The sequence below is a fragment of the Argentina silus genome, assembly GCF_951799395.1.
Source record: "Argentina silus genome assembly, chromosome: 15".
Taxonomy (NCBI): Eukaryota; Metazoa; Chordata; class Actinopteri; order Argentiniformes; family Argentinidae; genus Argentina; species Argentina silus.
In genome coordinates this window covers 1,852,367-1,875,467 of record NC_139669.1, presented here as the reverse complement: position 1 = coordinate 1,875,467, position 23,101 = coordinate 1,852,367, and the positions used below count along the sequence as shown (strand labels likewise).

Genomic DNA, 23,101 nt, shown 5'->3' with positions numbered 1-23,101 from the left:
GTGTGTGTGTGTGTGTGTGTGTGTGTGTGTGTGTGTTTTACCTTGGTCCCTGGTGGAAAGTGGGGCATTGGCCCAGTGCCTCCAGCCAGAATCTTCTTCTTCACCCCCGGGTGGTTGAGTAAGTACGTCTCCTCCATCCTCAGACTAAACTACCCTTTTTTTCCAAAGTCCTCAAAGGCGGAGAGGTGTGATTGAAACCTACGCAGCAGGCTGGAGGGGAGCGGCGCAGCGCCTCGGTGTGTGTGTGTGTGTGTGTGTGTGTGTGTGTGTGTGTGTTGGAGTGTGATAGTGTGTGAGCCTCTCCTCTGCTGCTCTTCTCATTACTGGACTGAGGAGGGAGTCTCCTGGCGCCCTGTAGCCCAGCCTGGTGAGGCCAGCCTGGTGAGGCCTGCCTGCTCTCTGACAGATGGCTGGATTAGCCGGGTTTTGGAGATGGCCACTTTAATCTGTGTGTTAATCCCTCTCCTACCCCCCCCCCCCCCCGCCCCCGCCAAATAATCCCCTGTAAGAAGTGAAGAGGCAGGTGACCAGCGGCCTATGTGATGGCGAGATCACTATAGAAGAAAATTCTAGAAGGTGGGAGAGTAATTACCAGAATCTTCCAGAGCATTGTCGTAGGATCAGGGGGTTGATAGGGGGCTTTGTACTATTCTGTCAGTGGGTACTACTGTTAGGAGAGATGTACGTTTACTATTGGCAGTTATATTATCTGGCTAGAGGGACAGGCACATTGAGTGTTTAAACAAGGGTTTTATTCACACAGAGTACAGTAAAACAAGTTTATTTGGAGTACATACAGGACAGTTTCCAATTCTGTAAACCCTCATTACCATACTAATAAAAAAAAAAAGAAGGAGGCTAGGAGAAAATGAATGACACAGCACATCACTAAGAGGACTCCTTCAGCGGTAGCAGATGCTTCTTCTCTCCCCGTCAGCCTCGGTGAGGTCTGGCACGTGGCTGCCCCCTAGTGGTCACTTCTCAATGAGCGAGTCCAGCTGCTCTTGAAGGGAGGCCAGCTGTTGGAGCAGAAAATAACATGCTTGATTGATGCCTAACCCTGGGGTGTAATTGAAGGCTAAGTGGATGATGATTAACACGTCTTCCAACATTATTCCTTTTCCGTTCATTTGTCAATACAGCAGCAAACAAGCTGATGTGGTGGCAAGGCATGGCTTGAATTAAGGATCAGTATGCCACCGGGTAGACAGAGTTCCTGGACTATTTCAATTAAAGTTCAGTTGATTGAACTTGACATAAAACACAAACTAATTGTTTGAAGAATAATTTTTTTGTATTCTGATGGGCAGGGCCTAAATGCTGCTTAATACCAAGGTGAATATTACACCCATTACCAACCACCACCTAGAGGGGGCGTAAGCTGCTAAACCAACGCAGTTTCAAATCCCGCCTTCAGGTCTCGTCAGAGCCTCCTTCTTCTTCTTACCTGCTCCATTTCTGTCTCCTCCTGATGAATGATTTCGTTCAGCAGAGCCTGGAAGCGGTTCTGTAAGAGAAAACGTGAGAGGCTTGTCTGAGTCAGCAGACAGAGCGGAGGCTTCACTCAGTGGACACAAATGGCTTACATGCGTGTCCACTGTCTCTGTTTGTGTCCCCCGTCTGACAGAAAGGCCGTTTGGAATGCCAGAGGCAGCTGACCTTTCTCTGTGTCTGTGATAATAATGGTAAAAAATAGGACTCAACCGGCCCAGAACTGCACAAAGCCGAGAGCTTTGTTAAAAAAAAAAGAAAAAAAACATGTCTTCCCCTGTTTCACACACTGTAAATCTCTCCCAAGGAGCAGTTGGAGCAGAGCGATGAATTTTTATGCCTTTTCTGTGAGGAAATGCACAAAGGGCTGATGGCAAAAATGTAATATTTATGCCTTCAAAAAAAAATAAAAGATGGCCTCGAAGCCGCCTGCCGTCTGAGTCTTGTAAGTTTCACATGCTGTCGTTTAGTGAGGTTATGCCTCCCATAAAAAACTGTTTCTCTCCAAGGTCGCCTGGATCTGTGTGTGTCTCCATTGCTCACCTTAAGGGCCTGGTTCTCCACCTTCATGATCAGATCCTCCTGCTGCTTCTTGCGGGCCCGTGTCTCCTGGAGCTTGGCCTTCACACCGTTGATCTGGACCTGGTACTCCATCACTGGAGGGAGGATGGAGAAAAAATGTCACCTGATATCTCCACGTACATAAAAATACGCACGCACGGCAGCAAACAAGCTGATGTGGAGGCAAGGCATGGCTTGAATTAAGGATCTGTATGCCACCGGGTAGACAGAGTTCCAGGACTATTTAAATTGAAGTTCAGTTGATTGAATTTGACATAAAATACAAAAATAATTGTTTGAAGAATACATTTTGTATATTCTGATGGGCGGGGCCTAAATGCTGCTTAATAACAAGGTGAAAATTACATCCATAAACAACCACCAACTAGAGGTGTGCGGAGCATTCTGATTGGCAGGGCCTACACAGGCACGTGCATGTGCACGCGCACACACACACAAACAACATGACCTACAGTGGCTACAGGCCAATTTTGAAAACAACCGCAAGCTGAATGACTGAGCTTAACGTTAGCTTTCTGCCTGAGGTCCACAGGGGCTCTCATTAGGAGCAGCCAAATGGATATAACCACACAGATACCTGTGGCATCTGTTCAAGTCCAACCCAATGCAGTGTTGGAACATTCAGAGCCCATACATCCATCAACTGTGCAGACACAAGCTGTGAGAGTATTGATTCAATAAAACTCCCTTGAGAGTTCATCTGGCCCTCCTCATTAGAAGCACAAGGCAGCATGGTCATTAAGGAGGCTACACACACACACTCACACGTCTAGTCTGGACGAGAGCTGGGCTGTCGATGTAGCCCACTGTAGCTATCCTGAGTGATTGACAGCCACATGTAGGTGAGAGAACAGCTGGAGAGCCAGCAAGAGCACCTGTCAATCTCCTGAGAGGGGAGATAACTGGAGATGAGACAGGGAGCCAGCCGTCTGTCCATTCCTCCGTCCGTCCGTCCGTCCGACCTAGATAACTCTGCCCTGATTAAAACTCCAGCTCACTCACAGGTTTATTTCTATCCTTTGTTCTGACAATGGGACAGTAGAGTGGTTAATGTGATTGGATGTCCTGTCTTATTGTCTGCTCGATGTCTGTCTGTCTGTCTGTCTGTCTGTGTGTGTGTGTCTCTGTGTGTGTGTGTGTGTGTGTGTGTGTCCGGATATGCCATGCCAATGCTCCAAACCTGCCCACTCCTTCATAGAGGCATGAATATAGATGGAATTCTCCTGGATGCCATGTTGTCAGTAGAATTCTCAGAGAATCTACTTAAAATGCAAATTCAAATTCAACAGTCATGGTGATTTTGGCGCAGAGACGGAAGACATTATTATTTCAAAACTCACACGCATATCTATAACTCTGCACATCTACAACTATATATATCTGAGCCTATCTAGAACTCTGTATGTCTTTGGCCCTTTTCAACACCTCCCTCCATTCCCACCTACCCACCCCCTTTCTCCCCCTCTCCTTCCCATTTCTCCTCCTTCCGTTCCCTCTTTCTCTCCCCCTCCCCTTCTTTCCCTCCTCCTTCCCTCTTTCTCCCCCCCCCACTCCGTCTCATGTCTGTCTCACCGATCTGATTGTCCCTGTCACTCTCGTCTCTTGCTCCGTCAGACTCGCTGAGTTTGTCCTGGAGCTGTCTGACCAGGTCGTCCTCCGTGTCCATGATGTTGAGGTCCTCATCCTCGTGGCGGTCCCCCTCGTCCTCCTCATCCTCGCTGCTGCTGCTGATGTCATTGAAGATCTCCCTCAGCTCGTCACGTTGGGCTGGACACACACACAGACACAGAGATACACACACACACACACACACACACACACACACACACACACACACACACACACACACACACACACACACACACACACACACACAGATACACACAGATATACAGACACACACACACACACAGATACAGACAGACACACACACACACACACACACACACACACACAATCAATCAGCACTGTGGGGCAGATACCTGTACTGAAGCTGGGGTGAGGGGTCATACCACTAGACCAACTCTGATTGAACCGGGTTACGTTCCCTGGCCTAGTGGGGTGTGTGTCTACAGGGAGAAGAGGAGAAGAGGGGCTGTGTCCTGACCTGAGGAGCCGTGGCCCATCTTGTGTCCTGAGGTCCCTGGTGAGGAGTCCGGGTTGGCCAGAGATCCATGGTTGTCTGGCTCCTTGGTCTCATCCTCCGCTATCACCTCCCATCCTGAGCGCCAGGTTAGGGCCAATGTGCACCACCAAACCCCACCGCAAAACACCCCCCTCACTGCTGCACACTCTGCAATGCTGGAAGTGTAAAATCGGGGACCTAGCAGTCCGCTCCTATCAACGGTGAATGTCCCCACACCGCAGAGCTCTTATTCTGTCCTGCCAGGTTAGTGTTCCATTAACGTGCTAACAGGGGGAGTTGTGAAGTGCACATCTCACAGTAAGACATTAGCCAGCATCTGGTGAGACCCAGCCCAACTCAGGCTGCCTCTTGGTCTCCAGTCAACAGCTTTTCACCATGTTTAATTTACGATGCAGTACTTGAGTTGATGCAGAGTGTGTGAGAGTATGTGTGTGTGTGTGTGCGTGCGTGTGTGTGTGTGTGTGCGTGTGTGTGTGTACTAGGTAAAAAAGGATACGGACACTAACAGCTTCTGCATCTGTGCTCAGCAATCTCTTCACTTCCTTCTCGACGTCGGGAGACTCGATGTACTGCAGAAGAAATGAGTTTAGACTCCCTGCGCCCTCTCCGCATGCTGCCCCAGCGCAGCACAGCAGCACAGCACTAAAGGCTGCCGCCTGGCCGCATGCCAGCAAACACATTAGCGATTAAAAACAGGGAGCCAAATCAATATCGCACAGCACCTTAAAGAAGATTTATTCAAAAGACAAAGTAGGACGTTTCCTCTCACTCGCTCTGTCTGTCACTTCCATCAAAGCAGCAGAGAAATTGCTTTCTTGCAATCCTTAGGGGCAAATGAAGATGGAAGGCCTTTATTTATATGTAAATCTTAGCTGTTGTTTTTTTGACTTTCACTGCACTTCCTTCTGTTATGAAATGTAAATGTGTTGTTTTGAATAAAGCCTAGGTAAGGATCTGGTGTCATGAAAAAGGGAAATGTTCCAGTGATGAAGGGGCGGAAGGCGCTCAAGGGGAAATGAAATGTCAGTACCTTCTTCTTCGCAGTCTTCCTGAACCGCCTCTTCCGTGTGTTCTTTAGAGGGCAGGTGACTGGAGACCAACACATTATGATATGAAGTTAGAACAGCTTAATCAAACGCAGAGAGGGCAAACTAAACTTCTCTACCCGCTGATGCTTGACGTTTTGTCGTCTCGGCAGTGATGCCGCAAAAGTGCTGCATTCAGCACATTTAAATTACAGGGAGAGGGGAGAGGGGAGAGGGAGCGTTAACACACTTACTGCCGTGGTTCCACACAAACTTCTTGTTCTTGTCCTTGTCCTTGTCTTTCTTCTTGCTCTTGGGGTCTGTAGTACCCGTCGGCTCCTCTAGGGGAGGGTAGAGGTCTCCATCTAAAGTGCAGACTAGCATCTGCCACACAGAGGACAAAACATGGAACCCACAATTAGGAACCATGGAGTAAAGTATTGACTTTTCAAGGTTGTTGTTTTTTTTCCTCTCACTTGTTTAAGCCTCTTGTTTGCTTCTAGTCTACATCTGTTAAGCATGTGAGGCTGGGTGAGGTCTTTGTTGACACATCCACCTCCTCAAGCAGACACCGCAGCTCTTGAGGATTGGAATTGCTGTTCCCTTGGCATGTATGAACCATATCACGCTGTCCTACCTGACAAACATCAGCGGTCTTATAGAAGGTCTTCTTGTCCACTGTTTTCAGGGACTCCAGGATGCAGGGCAGGTCCACCAGTTTGCACGCCAAAGGGACGCGGTCCACCCTGACTATGCCATGGCGACCATCAGCTGCAAAGGGAGCAGGACACCACAGTATTTAATTTAACATCATTGGCAGACGGAACTCTATACTATACTATACTTTGACGTGATTGAATAACCACTTATGGTACAGAAAGACTGACATCCGATTGTCTACCTCCGATTTTTGCTTTTCCTTTTTTCTTTCTTTCATTTAAAAGCACACATTTTACAGAAATACGAGGGAACAAATTGAATGTACACACGTTTAAATAAAACAGGGTAACAATCAGCATATTAAGAGGCACTGCGGTTAGAAATGTGACAGGGTTTCTCCACGGGGGCCACGAAGGCTCCAAGCCACCCGCCGTCCCTCACATCCTACAAAAGTAGCTTTTTGTGTTTCAATCAACCTTTCAGTAGGCCTGTGGTGTCGTTCATAAAATATGTCAATCACAGCGACGGTAGACAAAAATAAGCTATTTAACATTGAGATCAACGAGAGGACAGCTCTGATCCGCTGCTCATCCCGTGGCTCTCTATTAAAACAGCGTTAAGAAGATTTTCTCTTCTCTCTCTTTTTAATTTTTTTTTTAAAGGGATGGTTCAGTCTGTTGTCATGTTTTGGTGAAATATCATCTTACCCTGAGTTGTCCTCATAGGCCAGAAGTGAAAGTTTCTCGGTTCTCTACTTCGCCACCGCAGTACAGGCTGAGCAGCGCCATCAATAGACGGGATTCCAGTGTACCTTAACTAGCATCGGCTGACGCTGAAGTTGTACGTAATAGAATATCTGCCATTTATCTGACGCTTTTACCCAAAGCGACTTACATTGAAGTGATTGCATACAGTTTTCAGTATATATGGTCCGAGCGGGAACATACGGAACTCTATCGTGCTATTTTACGGCACATGGAATCCGGTCTTTTGGAGACGGTGCTGCTAACTGTTAGCCTGTACTGCATCAGCAAATTACACAACAGAGAACCGGAGAAGCTTTTACTACTGGCCTAGGAGCCAACTCATAGATTAGATTTCACCTAAACTATAGAAAATAGACTGAACCATCCCTTTAAAAGGCCTCATCAGCATGAATTAAAGGGCACTTCGTATAATCCTTGTTTAAAGCATGCAAAGCAGAATCTCCAACAACTTCTTTATGCTGCACATTGTGATCCCGTTGTGAACAGTTGGGACCAACAAGCAAGTATGCTTTTAACAAAAGCTCTCAAGGTTAAACAAATGAAATCATCTATCTGGTGCAATTTGACATACCATGCAATTCGATGGTGAGTCTGTCTTTGAGGTTCATACTGCCAGACTGGGCAATCCGTCTGACTGTTGAGGCATATTCCTTTGAGAGAGATCATTGGTAGAAAAGAAAAACAACATTTTGTTTTATACAGTCATATACATAATGACACATTCTTCATATCCTTGAGCAGAGTCGAGTGATGGGAGGCGAAGTGTCGTAATGCTGACATCAACTCTGAGTCAACAATCAATGTATGGGTTGGTATGGGGTTGGTGTACACTGTACAGTGTTGCATGGAAGAACAGAATTGGTAGGTGGATTGATTAACCCAAAATTAACTGGACTCAATATCAAACTACCACATCGTTTTCTTACCGTGGGAAGCCGAAGGACAAACTGACTCTCCAATTCATGGGGCGCATCCTCTTTGCTTTTCGAACCGATCTTCCCCACTGCAATCAGTGCACAACATCCATCCTCAACCATTGATATTCACCATATCACAAGCATTGTTAAAGCCCTAGTTGACAGAATGTTCGGATAGAAATGTGCTGTGTAATCTGTAGTGTCTGTAAATGTGGACGAGGAGTACTTCCATCTCCTGAACACCCCACATGCTGTTGGTAAACAATGGTGGGGTGCAGCTTCAAACCCCACCATATGATATGGACATGAAGATACTCAAGCTAGATTACCTTTCAGTTTGGAGGTTATTTTGGTCTTCTTGCTCTGCATGGTAGTTCCTTGAACGCAATCCTACAAAATGTGTGTTTGTTTTTCTTAGCCAAAGGGCTAGCTAGCTTAGCTTAGCTCAGCTCACAAAGCTGTGTGACAGCGTCGCATTTGAGAAGTGAGCATGAATTATTAGCGTCTGTTAGCTTGCTCGTTAGCTTTACAAAAACGTATTAACAATTTCGACAGAAAAATACTAAGTAAGTAAGGCTATACACAGCAAAATCAGGCAACAACAAAACACATCCCTGAATGTGTTCCTTCTTCTTCGTGGAATTATTCGGGATAGGGTTCCCGGTCACCTTGATTGTAGTCAGGCTGCGCAGCAGTTCTTCCTCCCTGTGTTGTACAACCAGTACGTTGCTCAGCGCGAAAGCAATGTAGACGACTTGAGACGCAGCCTAGATCTATCATAGCGCTGGAACTAATCATAGCGCCACCTATTGGGACGTCGGGGAATGTGGCTAAGCAAAAATTGAGGAAGGGACAGAAATGGAGAAGAGAAACCAGAGGAACTGTGAAGGCCGAAGCTAAAGATATGTAGCAGAAAGTGATCTATAATGGTCCCATTCAGACCATAGAAACAGTTGAAAGGCTACCCAAATGAAATGACCTCTAAAAGTTGACTGAGCTGAATATGTCATGACTGATTATTCATTTTAATTTAATGTTTTCAATGAAAATATGCATTAAACAAGTATATCAAATTAAATGAAAAATACCATTCCCGCTCACCTTCTGGTCAAAATGAAAGCTTCACAAAGATTTCATAATAAGAGTTCTCAGAAACAAAATCGTTGCTAACCCGTTGTACTGATGGAACTAGACACAAATATATCTTTAGCTTTGCATATTCCCACTACCAAAATAATTACATGAGAATGTATAATGGGCAGCATTATTATGACAATGTATTTTAATAATAACAATAGACTTTATTAATTAATAACTTTTAATTTGAAATCAATGCATCCCACAAAAATACTTTCACTTCCGGAACGATTCGTCTCTGTAGTTGTCTTCTTGAGCTTAGCTTGGATGAAATATCACTGTTGAAGCCGCGGTTATCAACGACATACCATCTGAAGACTGAATTATCAACATGGGTTCCAAACCGAGAGTCAACACTGCTTGGAAGGCATCGAAGACATTATGCATGACAATTCTGGTCAGCTTCTCTATCTGCGTCTGTGTTTGCAGAGCAGAGGACAGTGCCATGGAGAACATCGTTACTGAGAAAAAGGCTGAGGAAAGCCACCGACAGGACAGCGCAGACCTGCTGATCTTCATCATGCTCCTTACCCTCACCATTCTGACCATTTGGTTATTCAAACACCGTCGATTCAGGTTTTTGCACGAAACGGGGCTGGCAATGATATACGGTGAGAACAGCCCCCCGCTTGTCATCACTGGAGACTGCATGATGTCATCATTGTTGTTACTCATCGTCATGTTATTTATGTCTGCCTGATACAATGTTTATGCCAAGTGGCCTGTCATAAACATTGACTCAAATCAGGTCATTAATGGAGACCTTTTTTATGGGGACGATGTTGGCTAGACGAACTAAGGCCTATGCAGGCTGTGAAGTGGGGCCTATATAACATCTGCAGCCCTGACCTGCTGTCATAAATTGTTCATGACTTATCAGTTATGCTGTTTACTTTGTATCCAGTTGACATGCAATAAACTATCTCTGTTGATGCTTTCGGAATAGTTATGTAATGCCATATCATGAATACCATTATGGCCCAACTTTCATCACAGAAAATCAGCTACCAGGCTTTATGCATATTTGCAGAGGTACATGCTATGAATGTTATCAAGACCTGGCTATTTATTTTCAGCGCACATAGTGCACTTTACCAGCTTGGTAAACATACTATACTCAGAGGACAACTTGTGGGCCAGTTTGAGTTGGTTGTTCATCTCTCTCTCTCTCTCTCTCTCTCTCTCTCTCTCTCTCTCTCTCTCTCTCTCTCTCTCTCTCTCTCTCTCTCTCTCCCTCTCTCAGGTGTGCTGGTTGGGGTGGTCCTGCGGTATGGTATCCACGTTCCCCGTGACATAAGTAATGTCACCCTCAGTTGCCATGTCAACGCCAGCCCACCCACGCTGCTGGTCAACGTCAGTGGGAAGTTCTATGAGTACACTCTGAAGGGGGAGATCAATGCCAACGAGGTTGACGATGTGCAGGACAACGAGATGCTACGCAAGGTAGCGTCAGAGACAGTAGTGGATATGTGATTATCTGTAGGTCTGGTATGTCATTGACATGGTGGCTTAGAGAACCATTGTCTCTGGCGATGTAAAGTGGTTTTGTAAATCAGACAACTTGATTGCCTCAGACAACTTGATTGCCTCAAACAACTTGTTTGCCTTGTCTGCCCACAGCCACTCACTGTTTCAAACACAAACACTCGTACTGGGCTCTGTCCAACTCAGTGCATCAAAGACCTAATCGTCAGTCCTCCTGTCCTGCCACAGAACACTATGCAGTACCATTCTGTCATGTGCAGATGCTGTGTCACCTGATCAGAGAAGCCTCTTCTTGATGACATTCCATTTGTACTTTTGTTTTTTAGCCAGCAGACATAGAGAGGGTGCTTCAACATCCTAGAAATAGACTGGGCACTGAACGCAAAACTAGAGCAATTTTCAACAGTGATAACCCTAATTTGATATAAACTGACTCTCACTACTGTGCATTACTGAATGTGCAAACTGTAGTTCTCTTTCATGATCCTCTATCAGGACCATCTATGGTGTGACCGCTAGGCATTTTGATCTCTACCTTGAATGTTTCATCCTTTGATAATAGGATAATCCAAATCATGTGTCATATGATTTGTAACAGCATAGCAATAAAATGTATTTTGGCATGGGGGGGGGGGGGGGTGCATGAATTGGTCCTCTGTGGCTCAGTTGGTAGAGCATGGAGCTAACAACGCTTAGGTTGTGGGTTTGATTCCCGATGGGACCATCTATACTGAAATGTATGCACTCACTGCAATGTAAGTCGCTTTGGATAAAAGCCTCAGCTAAATGGCATGTATTATTATTATTATTATATATTATGAACTAACCTATTAGGCCTTTTGACATCAGTCATGGTGTATAGCCGGGGGAAGCTAGTGGAGGCAGAAATTGGAGGACGGCTCATTGTAATGCATGGAATGGAATGAGGAATGGTGTCAAACACGCAAATTTGATCCCTTTCCTCATTCTAGGCTCATTCATTTCCTCAACTTATGTCCCCCCCCCCCCCCCCCCAAAATCCATTTTATTGCTGTGCTATTACTACATCCACCAGCCTCCCCTGGTGTGTCGTGTTGTCTTACATCAGTCCAACTGCCTCCACTGAACTGTACAGTAGGTTAACTTTATTTAGTTATTTATTTATTGTTTTGTTTTGTTTTCTCAGGTGACCTTTGACCCGGAGGTGTTCTTCAACATTCTCCTGCCCCCCATCATCTTTCATGCTGGCTATAGTCTGAAAAGGGTAAGATATGCCCAAAGGGGGCGCTCATTCACAATTAACTTTCTGCTTCACCAGGCCAAGTTTTAATTAACACTTTTGATTACAAGTTTTCACTTGAGTTAATCACAATGGAGATGTGGTTTCATGTGTGGTGTTTTCTATGATTCTATCTTTCTCAGAGACACTTCTTCAGGAACATGGGGTCCATCCTGGCTTATGCCTTTATGGGGACACTTATATCATGTTTCATCATAGGGTGAGTTTATATGTATTAATTATATAGTACATACATACACTCACTGAACACTTTATTAGGAACACCTGTACACCTTCTCATGGTGGAGGTGGTGTAATGGTGTGGGGAATGTTTTCTTGGCACACTTTGGGCCCGTTAATACCAATCAATCATCGCTTGAATGCCACAGCCTATTTGAGTATTGTTGCTGACCATGTGCATCCCTTCATGGCCACAATTTACCCATCTTCTAATGGCTCCTTCCCGCATGATAATGCACCATGTCACAAAGCAAAAGTCATCTCAAACTGGTTTCATTAACATGACAATGAGTTCAGTGTTCTTCAGTAGCCTTCCCAGTCACCGGATCTGAATCCAATAGAACACCTTTGGGATGTGGTAGAACAGGAGATTCACAGCTTGAAAGTCTGAAAAATCTGGAGGAATTGCGTGATGCAATCATGTCATCATGGACCAGAATCTCAAATAAATGTTTCCAACATCTTGAGGAATCAATGCTACAAAGAATTGAGGCTATTTTGAGAGCAAAGGGAGGCCCTACCCAGTATTAGTGTAGTGTTCCTAATAAAGGGAGGCCCTACCCAGTATTAGTGTAGTGTTCTAATAAAGGGAGGCCCTACCCAGTATTAGTGTAGTGTTCTAATAAAGGGAGGCCCTACCCAGTATTAGTGTAGTGTTCTAATAAAGGGAGGCCCTACCCAGTATTAGTGTAGTGTTCTAATAAAGGGAGGCCCTACCCAGTATTAGTGTAGTGTTCTAATAAAGGGAGGCCCTACCCAGTGTTCCTAATAATAAAAGTGCTCGGTGAGTGTGTGTTTTATATCTGTGGCTATCTGTCACTGACATGACACTGAGATGTAATGAGATGTAATGAGATGTAATGAGATGTAATGAGATGTATGTCCTGCCTGTCTGTGTCTGCAGGTTGCTGATGTACGGATGTGTGACGCTGATGAAGCAGATGGGTCAGCTGGACGGAGACTTCTTCTTCACTGACTGTCTATTTTTTGGAGCCATCATCTCTGCCACTGACCCCGGTATGCTCCCTTAACCTTTATAAACCATTTATACTGAGTCATGGTTCATCAGCATTTACACTGAGCCCCAGTCATGGTTCAACGGCCAAAGGGTTTTTCAATTGCTGTCATCTGAGCTGCGGTGTTGGTGAAAGACACACTGCAGAAGCACACCATCAATTAGAATTCCAGAATGCAGCTGAGCGTGTCTGTGCATGTTTGGCCCTGTGGAACCAACTAAGGTCTCGTCTTTCCTGTCCTGCAGTGACCGTGCTGGCCATCTTCAACGAGCTGCACGTGGATGTGGATCTGTACGCTCTGCTGTTTGGAGAGAGTGTCCTCAACGACGCCGTGGCTGTGGTGCTCTCCTCGTGAGTCCTCCTCCGTCTTCTCCCTCCCGCCATGACACCTGTAGCGACCATCTGTCTGTCTGTCTGTCTCTTGTCTGTCTCTCCTGTGCACACTCACATTGTCAAGCTCTGTGATCGTTTGTGAAGCTTCTTGCCAACAGACCTCATCGATCAGCTGTGCTTTCAGAACAGATTAAGATAGGCTGCATTAGATAAGTGTTTGAATTAGGGATTGCCTTCAAATATAAGGAGAGACACACACACACACACACACACACACACACACTTTGCCATTGATTGTCCTATGACCTGTTACTAAACCAATAACAGCCTTAACAGTGTGTAATGTGTGAGACTGCCCCTATGCTGACCCCTAACCACCCATCTCTTTCCCTGCGGGAATTCTGTGATTATTTTCAGAATTCTATTATATTATGGTCGGCACAGCGGGGGGTCACGACACGCCCCCGGAGGGGCCAATCAATGGGTAGAGGGCATGCCGGAGACACAGGACACGCCCCCGAACGGGTGTGCTAGCTCAGTCAGTGTGACATTGCAGTGGCTTTTTGCATTGTCAGCACATGCACAGCAAATGACCAGCCATAACGCACCCACCTCAGAGGCAGCATGCCCCCACAGAGCAAGTGGTGATGCAGTACTCAGTATGTGGTACACACCCTTGGCATTTGGCACACTTCTGTATAAGCCTCTGAGAGGACACATCTGAATTATGTAAATGTGAATGGGGATTTGTGATGTGGTGATCGTGTTTCTGGTGATTTGCTGTTTGGGTGATAGGAGTTTGTTTATAGATCCTCAGCTTGCATGATCCTGGTATGCTGCTGTAACTCCTATACCGCTAGCTGTCTCCCACCCCTCCCTCCCTCCCTCCCTCCCTCCCTCAGTCTTCTCTGGCACAACTCTCTCAGTCTCTGCTTCCCCCCCCCAAGCCCTGTATTGATGTCCTTGTAATCTCCTGTACAAGAGAGAGACTATGGTATGCATAGGGATATAGGATTATAGTCCAGAATTTGTTCCACAGTTTTGTATATGGAAATTCTAAGACTTTAACCAAGTAATAATTGCCTCATTGTTTCCTACATTTACATGGCCTCGGCCGCCACATAACCCAGAATTGTATCAAGAATTTGGCTTTGGTCACGTTATCTAACTTCACTAATTCCAAGCTGCAGCTAATCATTCATGAGTGGTGTCCCATACTTATAACTGTTATGATCTCATCGAGGCCCTTCATTATGATTTGAGAGCCGTTAAAGTACCGTTCCACAGAGTGTCATTAGTGAGAGGTCCATTAAGATGTGTCTAGCTGCCTACATTACCCATAGAACCCTGTGTTGTCCCTGATGACTGAAGTGATGTCAGATCACAAAGCAGATGTCCATACACAAGCATTTACAGAGTAAAATCTCATGTTTGAATGATCCTAGACATTGTAGATACTGACACAACAAGGGGTATTTGCCTAAGAGAGCTATCTGCACTTCATGTAAATCATGTAAATGCTAGTACCATGTGGGAGGGGCTGATGTTGTGTCATTTGGAGCACACATGCAGGTGGGCTAGGAAGAGGAGGAGGACCCTGGTCTGTTTAGGTTAGTTTAGATAATCAGAGGAGGAGGACCCTGGTCTGTTTAGGTTAGTTTAGATAATCAGGATCCCCATTAGCTACTTTTCCTGAGGTCCACACACAACAAAAATCACACAACACAGTACAGAACAGTTATAGACAAGAGCAACACAAAGACAATACTACATCACATTAAAATACATAAAGTCTGTGAGACTTTTACCTGGCTTACCTTACGTCAGTTCTCAGAGTCATAGGTTGGTGACTTTGTAAAGTATCTCTCAGCTGTGTAGTTATGAGAATTAACCATAGGTTCTCCACATGTTCCATAAACACATTGCTTACTCTTCCCTAGTCTTTCATCCATACAGTAGCTAAGTGTTTTCCATTCCATGGACCTAATCAAATCCATTCCACATAGACAGCTAGTGTGTTTATCTTCTTAGCTAACGTTGAGATATTAACTGTCCGTGTGTGTGTGTGTGTGTCCGTGTGTGTGTGTCCGTGTCCGTGTGTCCCAGGTCTATTGTGTCCTACCAGCCGCAGGGAGACAACAGCCACACGTTTGAGGTCATGGCCGTGCTCAAGTCCTTCGGGGTGTTCCTGGGGGTCTTCAGCGGCTCCTTCGCCCTGGGCGTGGCCACTGGTGTCGTCACAGCTCTGATATCCTTTTCCACGTTTCTTATTTTTCGTCCGATGGGTCGTAGAATGTTTGAAATGGCATTTCCTGCATTTATTATGTTGGCATTTAAGAATGTGTGCTGTAAATGAGCGTACCTCTGTCTCTGTCCTGTGAATGGGGGTGTAGTGAGCGTACCTCTGTCTCTGTCCTGTGAATGGGGGTGTAGTGAGCGTACCTCTGTCTCTGTCCTGTGAATGGGGGTGTAGTGAGTGTACCTCTGTCTCTGTCCTGTGAATGTGGGTGTAGTGAGCGTACCTCTGTCTCTGTCCTGTGAATGGGGGTGTAGCGTTTCCTCCTTAACCTCTCTCCTCACGTCACCAAGTTTACGAAGCTGAGGGACTTCCAGCTTCTGGAGACAGCTCTCTTCTTCCTCATGTCCTGGAGCACCTTCTTACTGGCCGAGGCCTGCGGCTTCACAGGTACTGTGACCACGCTCACGCTCACGCACGGTCACACACACACACACACACACACACGTGTATATCTGTCATTGTATCCCTAGACAGGTAGTACAGTTGTCCCTCACATCATGGATAACTGTGTGTGTTTGACGTGCTGCAGGTGTGGTGGCTGTGCTGTTCTGTGGGATCACTCAGGCTCACTACACCTTCAACAACTTGTCCCCCGAGTCCCAGGACAGAACCAAACAGGTGAGGCCTTATGTTCGCGAAATGTTTGCTTGACATTTACTGTTTGTCAGTAAATGAATTCAGACAAGAACGTCATCTGCTAAATGTCAAAATACAGACTGGTCCGTTGGCAACAAAGGAATGTCATTGTGTATTGTACTGTAAAGGTTGTTTTTGTTGGTGTTGTAGCTGTTTGAACTGCTGAATTTCCTGGCGGAGAACTTCATCTTTTCCTACATGGGCCTGGCTCTGTTCACCTTCCAGAACCACATCTTCAACCCCACCTTCATCGTGGGCGCTTTCGTATCCTAACATTTAAGACTGGTGACTAGTTAACTAGTTAACTCAAGACTAGGAATTGTGTATCACTAACTAGTGGACCTGAATGGCATAGACAAACAAGGATATACAAACCGCTCTCAGCATCATAATGCTTAGCATCAACAGCATTGTTGGGATTCTAAGTCCAGTATTTAAAGCTGGCAAGGTTGAGATTCTGTGGACCAAAAAGTATCGCTATTACTTTATTATTGCTAAGACCGGGGAGGCTGTGCCAGGTCGCTCTGCAGCGTTTGGACCCCTTCTCTGCCAGGTTTCTGTTCTGGTTTCTGGACCCCTCCTTGACAGCTTCCCCTCTCAGCTGGCTGTGTTCCTGGGGAGAGCTGCTAACATCTACCCCCTGTCCTTCCTCCTCAACCTGGGCCGCAGAAACAAGATCAGCTCCAACTTCCAGCACATGATGATGTTCGCAGGTGTGTGGAAACAGATGTGCTGCCATATTTAGTGATTGCAGTTTCCTATTGGTCTGTGTCATTATATGATTAATACCATTTGGAAAGCACTATGAAAAGATCATATTTGTGTGTACTGAAAGAGAAACGGGGGTTACCACTTAGATGAGAGATCCCTTTCTGACCAATTTGGTTGGTCTCAAAGAACCAAATATCAGCTGCAGTAATCAGCTTTTCATTAGTTTAAGAACAGCTGGAATTCCAGATATTTGCACAGAATGGATATCCTCCCACATAATGGCCTCTTAAATTTTTTTTAACCAGCCTGGTTATATAAGATCTTCCCTGTACCCGTTTGTGTACAGTAGGAACCACTGTTCTGCTGTGTTCTCTGCATACATACTGTATAGAAACATTAGTCACGCCTTGTTGTGACTTGTTTTCCCCTCCGTGTGATTATGCTGAGTGATTGTCATGTGAATGTCTATTATTGGAAATGTTTGCCTGGTTCCAACTTCCCACACCGCTGAGAGCCACTTTAACAGAAAACCATTGATTGTGTACACACACACACACACACACACATTGTATGACTCACATGAGTGTTAAGTGTCTCCTATCCTCTGCAGGGCTGCGTGGAGCAATGACCTTTGCCCTGTCCATCAGGGACACTGCTACGTACGCACGTCAGATGATGTTCACCACCACCCTGCTGGTGGTCTTCTTCACTGTGTGGGTCTGTGGGGGGGGCACCACCCAGATGCTCTCCTGCCAGCGCATACGGTGGGTCTGGGATGGGGGGGGGGGTCAAAGGTCGGTATGGAGTGGGAGGGAAATGTGGGTTGGGGTTGTGTTGAATGGCATCAGTATCTGTTTTTGTTCTTATTTTGATTGTCCACCTTTAATATGTTAACTCACTGCTCTTTCTCTCTCTCTCTCTCTCTCTCAAATTAATATATTTTCCTACTTTTCTAACAGAGTTGGAGTGGACTCTGATCTAGATAACTCTGTAAGTATTATCGCTACTATGAACAGTTAAAGAAAACGACAGTTAGCCTCTAATCTGGCTCAAACTGTTCTGTATCCCAAACTGCGTGTGTGTGTGTTTTGTCTTTCGCAGCAGATGAGTATTTCAGATGGATCGGAGCGAAGGAGCACCAAGCAGGAGAGCGCCTGGCTCTTCAGGATCTGGTACAACTTTGATCACAAGTATCCTTTGGTGTCCATTACCACCAGGAGACAGCAGAGACGGCTGCGATTACATATTCACGGACAAACACTTTGATTTCAACTATGATATGACACAGCATTAACACAGAATTTAGTCTACGATTTCAGCGAAATGGTCATGTACATAATTAGATAATTCTCCATATACTGTCTATCTCATACAGTGCTTCTTTTTTTTTTTTTGGAATAAGCCCTTGACTCAAGCCCCTTCTCTCCAGCTACTTGAAGCCCATTCTGACCCACAGCGGCCCCCCACTCACGGCCACCCTGCCCGCCTGCTGCACCCCCCTGGCCCGCTGCCTCACCAGCCCTCAGGCCTATGAGGTCAGTCCCTGGTCGCCATGTGTCCAGTAGCCCTGCCCGAATCCCGGCTGCGTCCCCTCGGTCGGCCCATTAGCCCTGTGACCCTGTGTTTATGATTATGGTGATCCTGGTGACGTGCTGTGAGGCACTGCCTTTTTTGTTTTCCTTTGTGAGTCATGCGTCAGAATAGAGGACATCGGAGTGGCCCTCAGTGAGATGTGTCGTGAAGTTCTGATTATGAGATGTGATGGTTTGGAGGACATAAGCAACCACTGAACTAACTGACTCAGGGATGAACCAGGTCAGCTGTCCTTTGAGCATAGTCTGACCTCCAGTGGAGGCTGGTGGAGGCATGAAGGACGGGCTTGTTGTAATGGATGGAACGGAATGAGGAAGAGTGTAATTCCTGACTCCATTCCATGTGTTACAATGAGCCTGTCCTCCTGGTTCTAGCTCCAACAACCTCCCCTGACCACCTCTTTCCTCTCCTCTCCCCTCCCTCCCTTTCCCACCTCTAGAACGAGGTCCAACTGAAGGACGACGACTCTGACCTCATCCTGACCGACGGCGACATGAGCCTGACCTACGGTGACATCACGGTCAGCACGCACGGCGGCGGCGCCCACACCAGCGCCGGGCCCTCGGGCACCTGCGCGGCGGCCGTGGCGTCGGAGGACCTGGACAGAGAGCTGACGTGCGGGGACCACGAGCTGGTGATGCGCGGCACCCGCCTGGTCCTGCCCATGGATGACTCAGAGCCGCCCCTGTCGGATTCCTACAACCGTCTACGAATGTGAGGCTGCCCCCGCGGCCCAGGCCAACCAGGCCAACCAGGCCAACCAGGCCAACCAGGCCAACCAGGCCAACCACGACCCACCGGAGAAACAAGAGCAAGAGACTGCTCTACACACACACACACACACACACACACACACACACACACACACACACACACACACACACACACACTCTCACTCACTCACTCACTCTCTCTCTCTCTCTCTCTCTCTCTCTCTCATATATATATAATGTCTCTTTCTCTTTTCTCTCTCTCTGTCTCTCTATCTCTCTCTCTCTCTCTCTGTCTCTCTCTCTCTATCTCTCTCTCTCTCTCTGTCTCTCTCTCTCTATCTCTCTCTCTCTCTCTCTCTCTCTCTCTCTCCCTCTCTCTCTCATTCTTCTCCTCATCTCTTTCTCACTCATTCTTTAGTTTCTGATGTCTCTATCTGCTGTCTCTACCTCATTCTCCTGTGCGTGTTTCTGCTCCCGTCGCCATCACTGTAATATAAACTATTTATTCACCTTTTTTTTTTTTACTTTGAAATTGATCGTTTTTCTCAGTTTGGCTTAAAACAGGACCACATAGCAATCAATACAGTATCGTTGCAGAGGAGTCTATAAGCATGCATCAGTCTGTAAACTGAGGTCACAGTACAAGCTAGCTTAGCTACCAAGAGCTAATATTTGTCTCTGTATCACAAGGTGTACCATAATGCTGACAGGGCCGCATGCTAAATGGTGCAACTTCTTTTCTATGCGTAGGAAGATTGAGGGGCTTTGATGAGGAGTTCATAGCCTTGTTTTTGGGTCTGACCCTGAATGTTGCTGCCTTCTATGTGTGACAGTGTGATCAAAGGCATGCTGACCCAGTGGCTCTGTGTTGCTCTGCGTTCGGTCATTATCAAGTGCCTGATGACTGTAGTTATTCCCTCCTCCATCCACCAGGTGGCGACCTTATCTATGGCTATTATTAGGCTGCCTAAGTTTGAACCATTAGTCTGTAGATGGAGAGCTACAATGTAATGCCACTCATCCAATGTAACCTGGCACAAGTCTTGGATCTCTCACAATGACCTTTGACTGTGACTTTGGGAGGGATTTACACCTTATTTTAAAATCTGATGTCGCTCTCAGCAGAAAGAAGGGCTGTCGTTTTGAACATGAGATCAAATCTCCCTACGGTGAAAGCTAGTGCCATTTTTCCTGCATTAAACATTTTCTGAAATTTGAATGCAGACAACTTTAAAGTATTTTGTATCCTTTTTGCAACATAACATGAGTACTTTAATGACATCCTTGTTTTTGTAACTATATACTATACAGTACGTGTTAAACATACCTAGGTTTAATGGAAGTGTTGGTGGATTGACACCTACTGTGGACCTTGACTTTGTGTCTCTGTTGAGCCCTATGTTTCTACTGGCTCGGACCTAGCAGGCAATGGTTGGAGGGGGAAGCAGGGAACATGCAACAGTAGTTATTGATCGAGGGTCAAATCTGCGTCTGATTTTTGAGTGTCTCGCTTAGCTTTTTCATGAAATGGAAAGTCTGGAATTGACATTTGTGGAGAAACAAGTGGTTAGTTTCCATTCCTTTGTTATTCTGGTCTTTGTTACACTGTATGGAATAGAATGTCCTCGTCCAGCACATATAATCAATCAATCATAATACTGGGACCAGTAAGCAACCTGAGAATGTCCATGTCCAAACACTGTTGAAGCTACGCTGCCCTCTAACATTGGTTAGACAGCAGTCAAGCTTTGTGCATTGCGTATCGTAACAATTCTTCACAATATTCACCCTGATGCTGCGTATTATTTTTGTACATTATTGGTTTATGTCTGAGAGTAATTGTCATGGAATGAGAGCGGACTTGACAAGGCAAGTTTAAATAACTTCAAATTTGATACTGAAATGATATTCAAGAGGCGCAAATTTGTAGTAGTGATGTTTGTTAGTTTTCTACCTAAGGAGTCATTCCAATGATGGAATCCCCATGAACAAAGTAGAATATTTGACAATGAGAATCTTGAATCTTGGACTGAAAACAGTAGAGGTAGAAATCAGAGGAGGGCCTCATTGTAATGCATGGAAATGTAATTCCATCCATTACAATGACCCCGTCCTCCGGTTTCTACCTCCACCAGCCTCCACTGATTGAGAAGTAGAGGATCTGGAAGATGAGTATAATTGGAGACAGGGTAGAACTGCTTCTGTGGTCGTGGTGTTTCACCTGCATACGTACAACAGGTTTCAATAGACTTCATGGAGAGTTCACTTAGAGACTCTGGTTGAGAGAACAGTCAAAGCTACCTTTGACAAAATGGTTGTAAATTAGGAATGTTTGTGTGCTATTCCTTGTTTATGTAATGTGATTATAGCATCTTTTACGCTGCGCTCTGTATTGTATTGGCTGTGAGTACGTCTGCCCTCTGACTGTTCTAGGACCAGTGCTGGCTGGTAATGGAGTGTAACAGGAAGTGTTGACAGGACACCACCCTGGCAACGCAGTGTTGATGTGGACGGAAGGAGGCTGTGTGCCAGATCTAGAGAGAGAGAGAGAGAGAGAGAGAGAGAGAGAGAGAGAGAGAGAGAAAATAGGAGAGAGAGTAGGACTACTAGTAGGGTTTATGAGAGAGAATGGAGGGGGGGAGATAGAAAGAGAGGGGACGGTGGTGGAATGGGTAGGATTAGGGGAAAGGAGGGAGGGGGAGAAAGAGAGAAAATGGAGGGGGAGATGGATAGAAACAGGGGGATGATTAGAGTAGACAGAGGCAACAGAGAAATGCACGGCCTTCCACAGCGTTATCTCCTGCTGTGCAGGAACCTACGATGGAGCGTGTCCCATTGTTTGTTATCTGGCATGCCTCTTGACACCCAATGTTCCGGAAAACTATTTTCACCATTTTATACTTTGTACTTTGTGTCACAGAAGGGAAATCAGGCGAACGTGGAGAGGATGCTGAAACATTTGCACTTGTCTTTCGAGAATCGTTTTTGTTTGATTTTGCTTTTGATTGTTTTGCAACTAAGTGACTTATTGTGTCAGATGTTTTAGCTGCTTTTAAAAATGTTGTACAGCATGTGGTGTGGGGGAAGTGGAACATATGAAGGTATTCTTATGAATCCAGTGAAATATGGATTTTGAGTAGAAACTTGAGTAGAGGTTTTGATTGAGTTATTGATCTGCTGTGTTTACTATAAAGAGTGGCGGCCATGTTGAATACGACATGATCCAGACTGTCCAGCAGCAGTGAAACTCTTCTTGACTTGGGTCGAACAAGACCACCAACACTGAAGTCTGGTTTTCATTTATGTACAGGTCACTATATATTATCATCTATATTACTCAAAGAAACCGCTGTTTAAACAAACGCTCAATTCTATCCCATGAGGTGTCGTGAGGTGGCTGAGGCGAAGGCTGACCAGCTTCATTCATTCTCCACACCGTTGGTCTAAAACTGACTCCGTCTTTTCTTTTAGAAAAATCTGAATTGTGTACCAGTCTACTACTGTACCAGAGACACATAAAATGATGTTCCAGAAAGGCCAGTATAGGCCAACATATATGCTTGTACTGTTGTCACAGTATGCCTGTCTCTCTTTTATTTGTACTTTGAATGGTAACTTGTAATTGGCTTGATTATTATGGCAATAGTCTGAAGTAGCTGACCAAAGGGGCTTGTTGTGCTCTATGTTTTCAGACTGTCCATTCTGTGTTTATACTGGTACTTCGCCGTGTGTCTGCGTGTGTGTCTGCGTGTGTGTGTGTGTGCGTGCGTGCGTGTGCGTGTCACTCTGTGCTGCAGGTACTGACTGTTTACATCTGTGTAAATATCCTCACATGTGCGTGCAATGGTCAATAAACAGAAGCTTTGTGCTTTTGATTTAAAACCTCTGTGATCGCCTCCTTATTTACCTCCTGGTTTTACATCAGAATGTGCGTGATGCAGTCACGGCCTGTTTAGCCTCCAAACAGGTCCTGAACTAAAGAATGTGTCTAACTAGCTCCAGAGACTCCCCAACGGTTTGGCCAGGAATGAGGCAGGAAAACTCATCTAAATCATCCTAGTCATTTCTTCACCAAGCCTGGCCTCCAGTCCT

The 23,101-nt window shown here is 45.7% G+C and overlaps 3 protein-coding genes across 4 annotated transcripts in view; 1 reads left to right on the top strand and 2 right to left on the bottom strand.

Moving 5' to 3' along the window:
• LOC310816609 (aryl-hydrocarbon-interacting protein-like 1) overlaps positions 1-137 on the bottom strand; it is a gene marked incomplete at both ends in the record, with an annotated part of 10,757 nt that extends 10,620 nt beyond the window's left edge. Inside the window, one exon of the mRNA XM_083686861.1 lies at positions 42-137. Within this exon, the coding sequence (XP_083542987.1) occupies positions 42-137 (96 nt within the window). The remainder of the gene's footprint in view (positions 1-41) is intronic.
• A 597-nt stretch (positions 138-734) lies between these two features.
• Positions 735-8,230, bottom strand: taf7 (TAF7 RNA polymerase II, TATA box binding protein (TBP)-associated factor). Its single transcript, XM_083686515.1, has 12 exons — positions 7,918-8,230; positions 7,598-7,674; positions 7,243-7,321; positions 5,882-6,015; positions 5,499-5,628; positions 5,250-5,308; positions 4,716-4,788; positions 4,181-4,294; positions 3,646-3,840; positions 2,035-2,147; positions 1,448-1,507; positions 735-1,019 (listed from the first exon to the last, which is right to left on the bottom strand). The coding sequence occupies exons 1-12, from the start codon at positions 7,955-7,957 to the stop codon at positions 975-977; spliced, it is 1,119 nt and encodes a 372-aa protein (XP_083542641.1). The 5' UTR covers positions 7,958-8,230; the 3' UTR covers positions 735-974.
• Positions 8,231-8,967: 737 nt separating this feature from the next.
• slc9a6a (solute carrier family 9 member A6a) lies at positions 8,968-19,400 on the top strand. Of its 2 annotated transcripts, none has more exons than XM_083686669.1 (16): positions 8,968-9,336; positions 9,969-10,168; positions 11,376-11,453; positions 11,612-11,688; positions 12,613-12,725; positions 12,970-13,075; positions 15,164-15,305; positions 15,638-15,743; positions 15,886-15,974; positions 16,143-16,256; positions 16,594-16,705; positions 17,314-17,467; positions 17,663-17,693; positions 17,808-17,893; positions 18,133-18,238; positions 18,736-19,400. In XM_083686669.1, the coding sequence occupies exons 1-16, from the start codon at positions 9,057-9,059 to the stop codon at positions 19,012-19,014; spliced, it is 2,073 nt and encodes a 690-aa protein (XP_083542795.1). In that variant the 5' UTR covers positions 8,968-9,056; the 3' UTR covers positions 19,015-19,400. The 2 variants fall into 2 exon arrangements, with proteins under 2 accessions (XP_083542795.1, XP_083542796.1); XM_083686670.1 differs by having other exon boundaries at positions 17,805-17,893.
• Positions 19,401-23,101: the final 3,701 nt, after the last annotated feature.

Bases quoted from the DNA above. Each gene is read 5' to 3' on its own strand.
- taf7 (XM_083686515.1), bottom strand. From the start codon at position 7,957: ATGCAGAGCAAGAAGACCAAAATAACCTCCAAACTGAAAG. The intron at 5,629-5,881 runs GTAGGACAGCGT...TCTGTGTGGCAG, and splicing joins AGACCGCTGATGTTTGTCAG to ATGCTAGTCTGCACTTTAGA. The intron at 5,309-5,498 runs GTAAGTGTGTTA...GTTGGTCTCCAG, and splicing joins GTTTGTGTGGAACCACGGCA to TCACCTGCCCTCTAAAGAAC.
- slc9a6a (XM_083686670.1), top strand. From the start codon at position 9,057: ATGGGTTCCAAACCGAGAGTCAACACTGCTTGGAAGGCATCGAAGACA. The intron at 9,337-9,968 runs GTGAGAACAGCC...TCCCTCTCTCAG, and splicing joins GGGGCTGGCAATGATATACG to GTGTGCTGGTTGGGGTGGTC. The intron at 16,706-17,313 runs GTGTGTGGAAAC...TATCCTCTGCAG, and splicing joins GCACATGATGATGTTCGCAG to GGCTGCGTGGAGCAATGACC.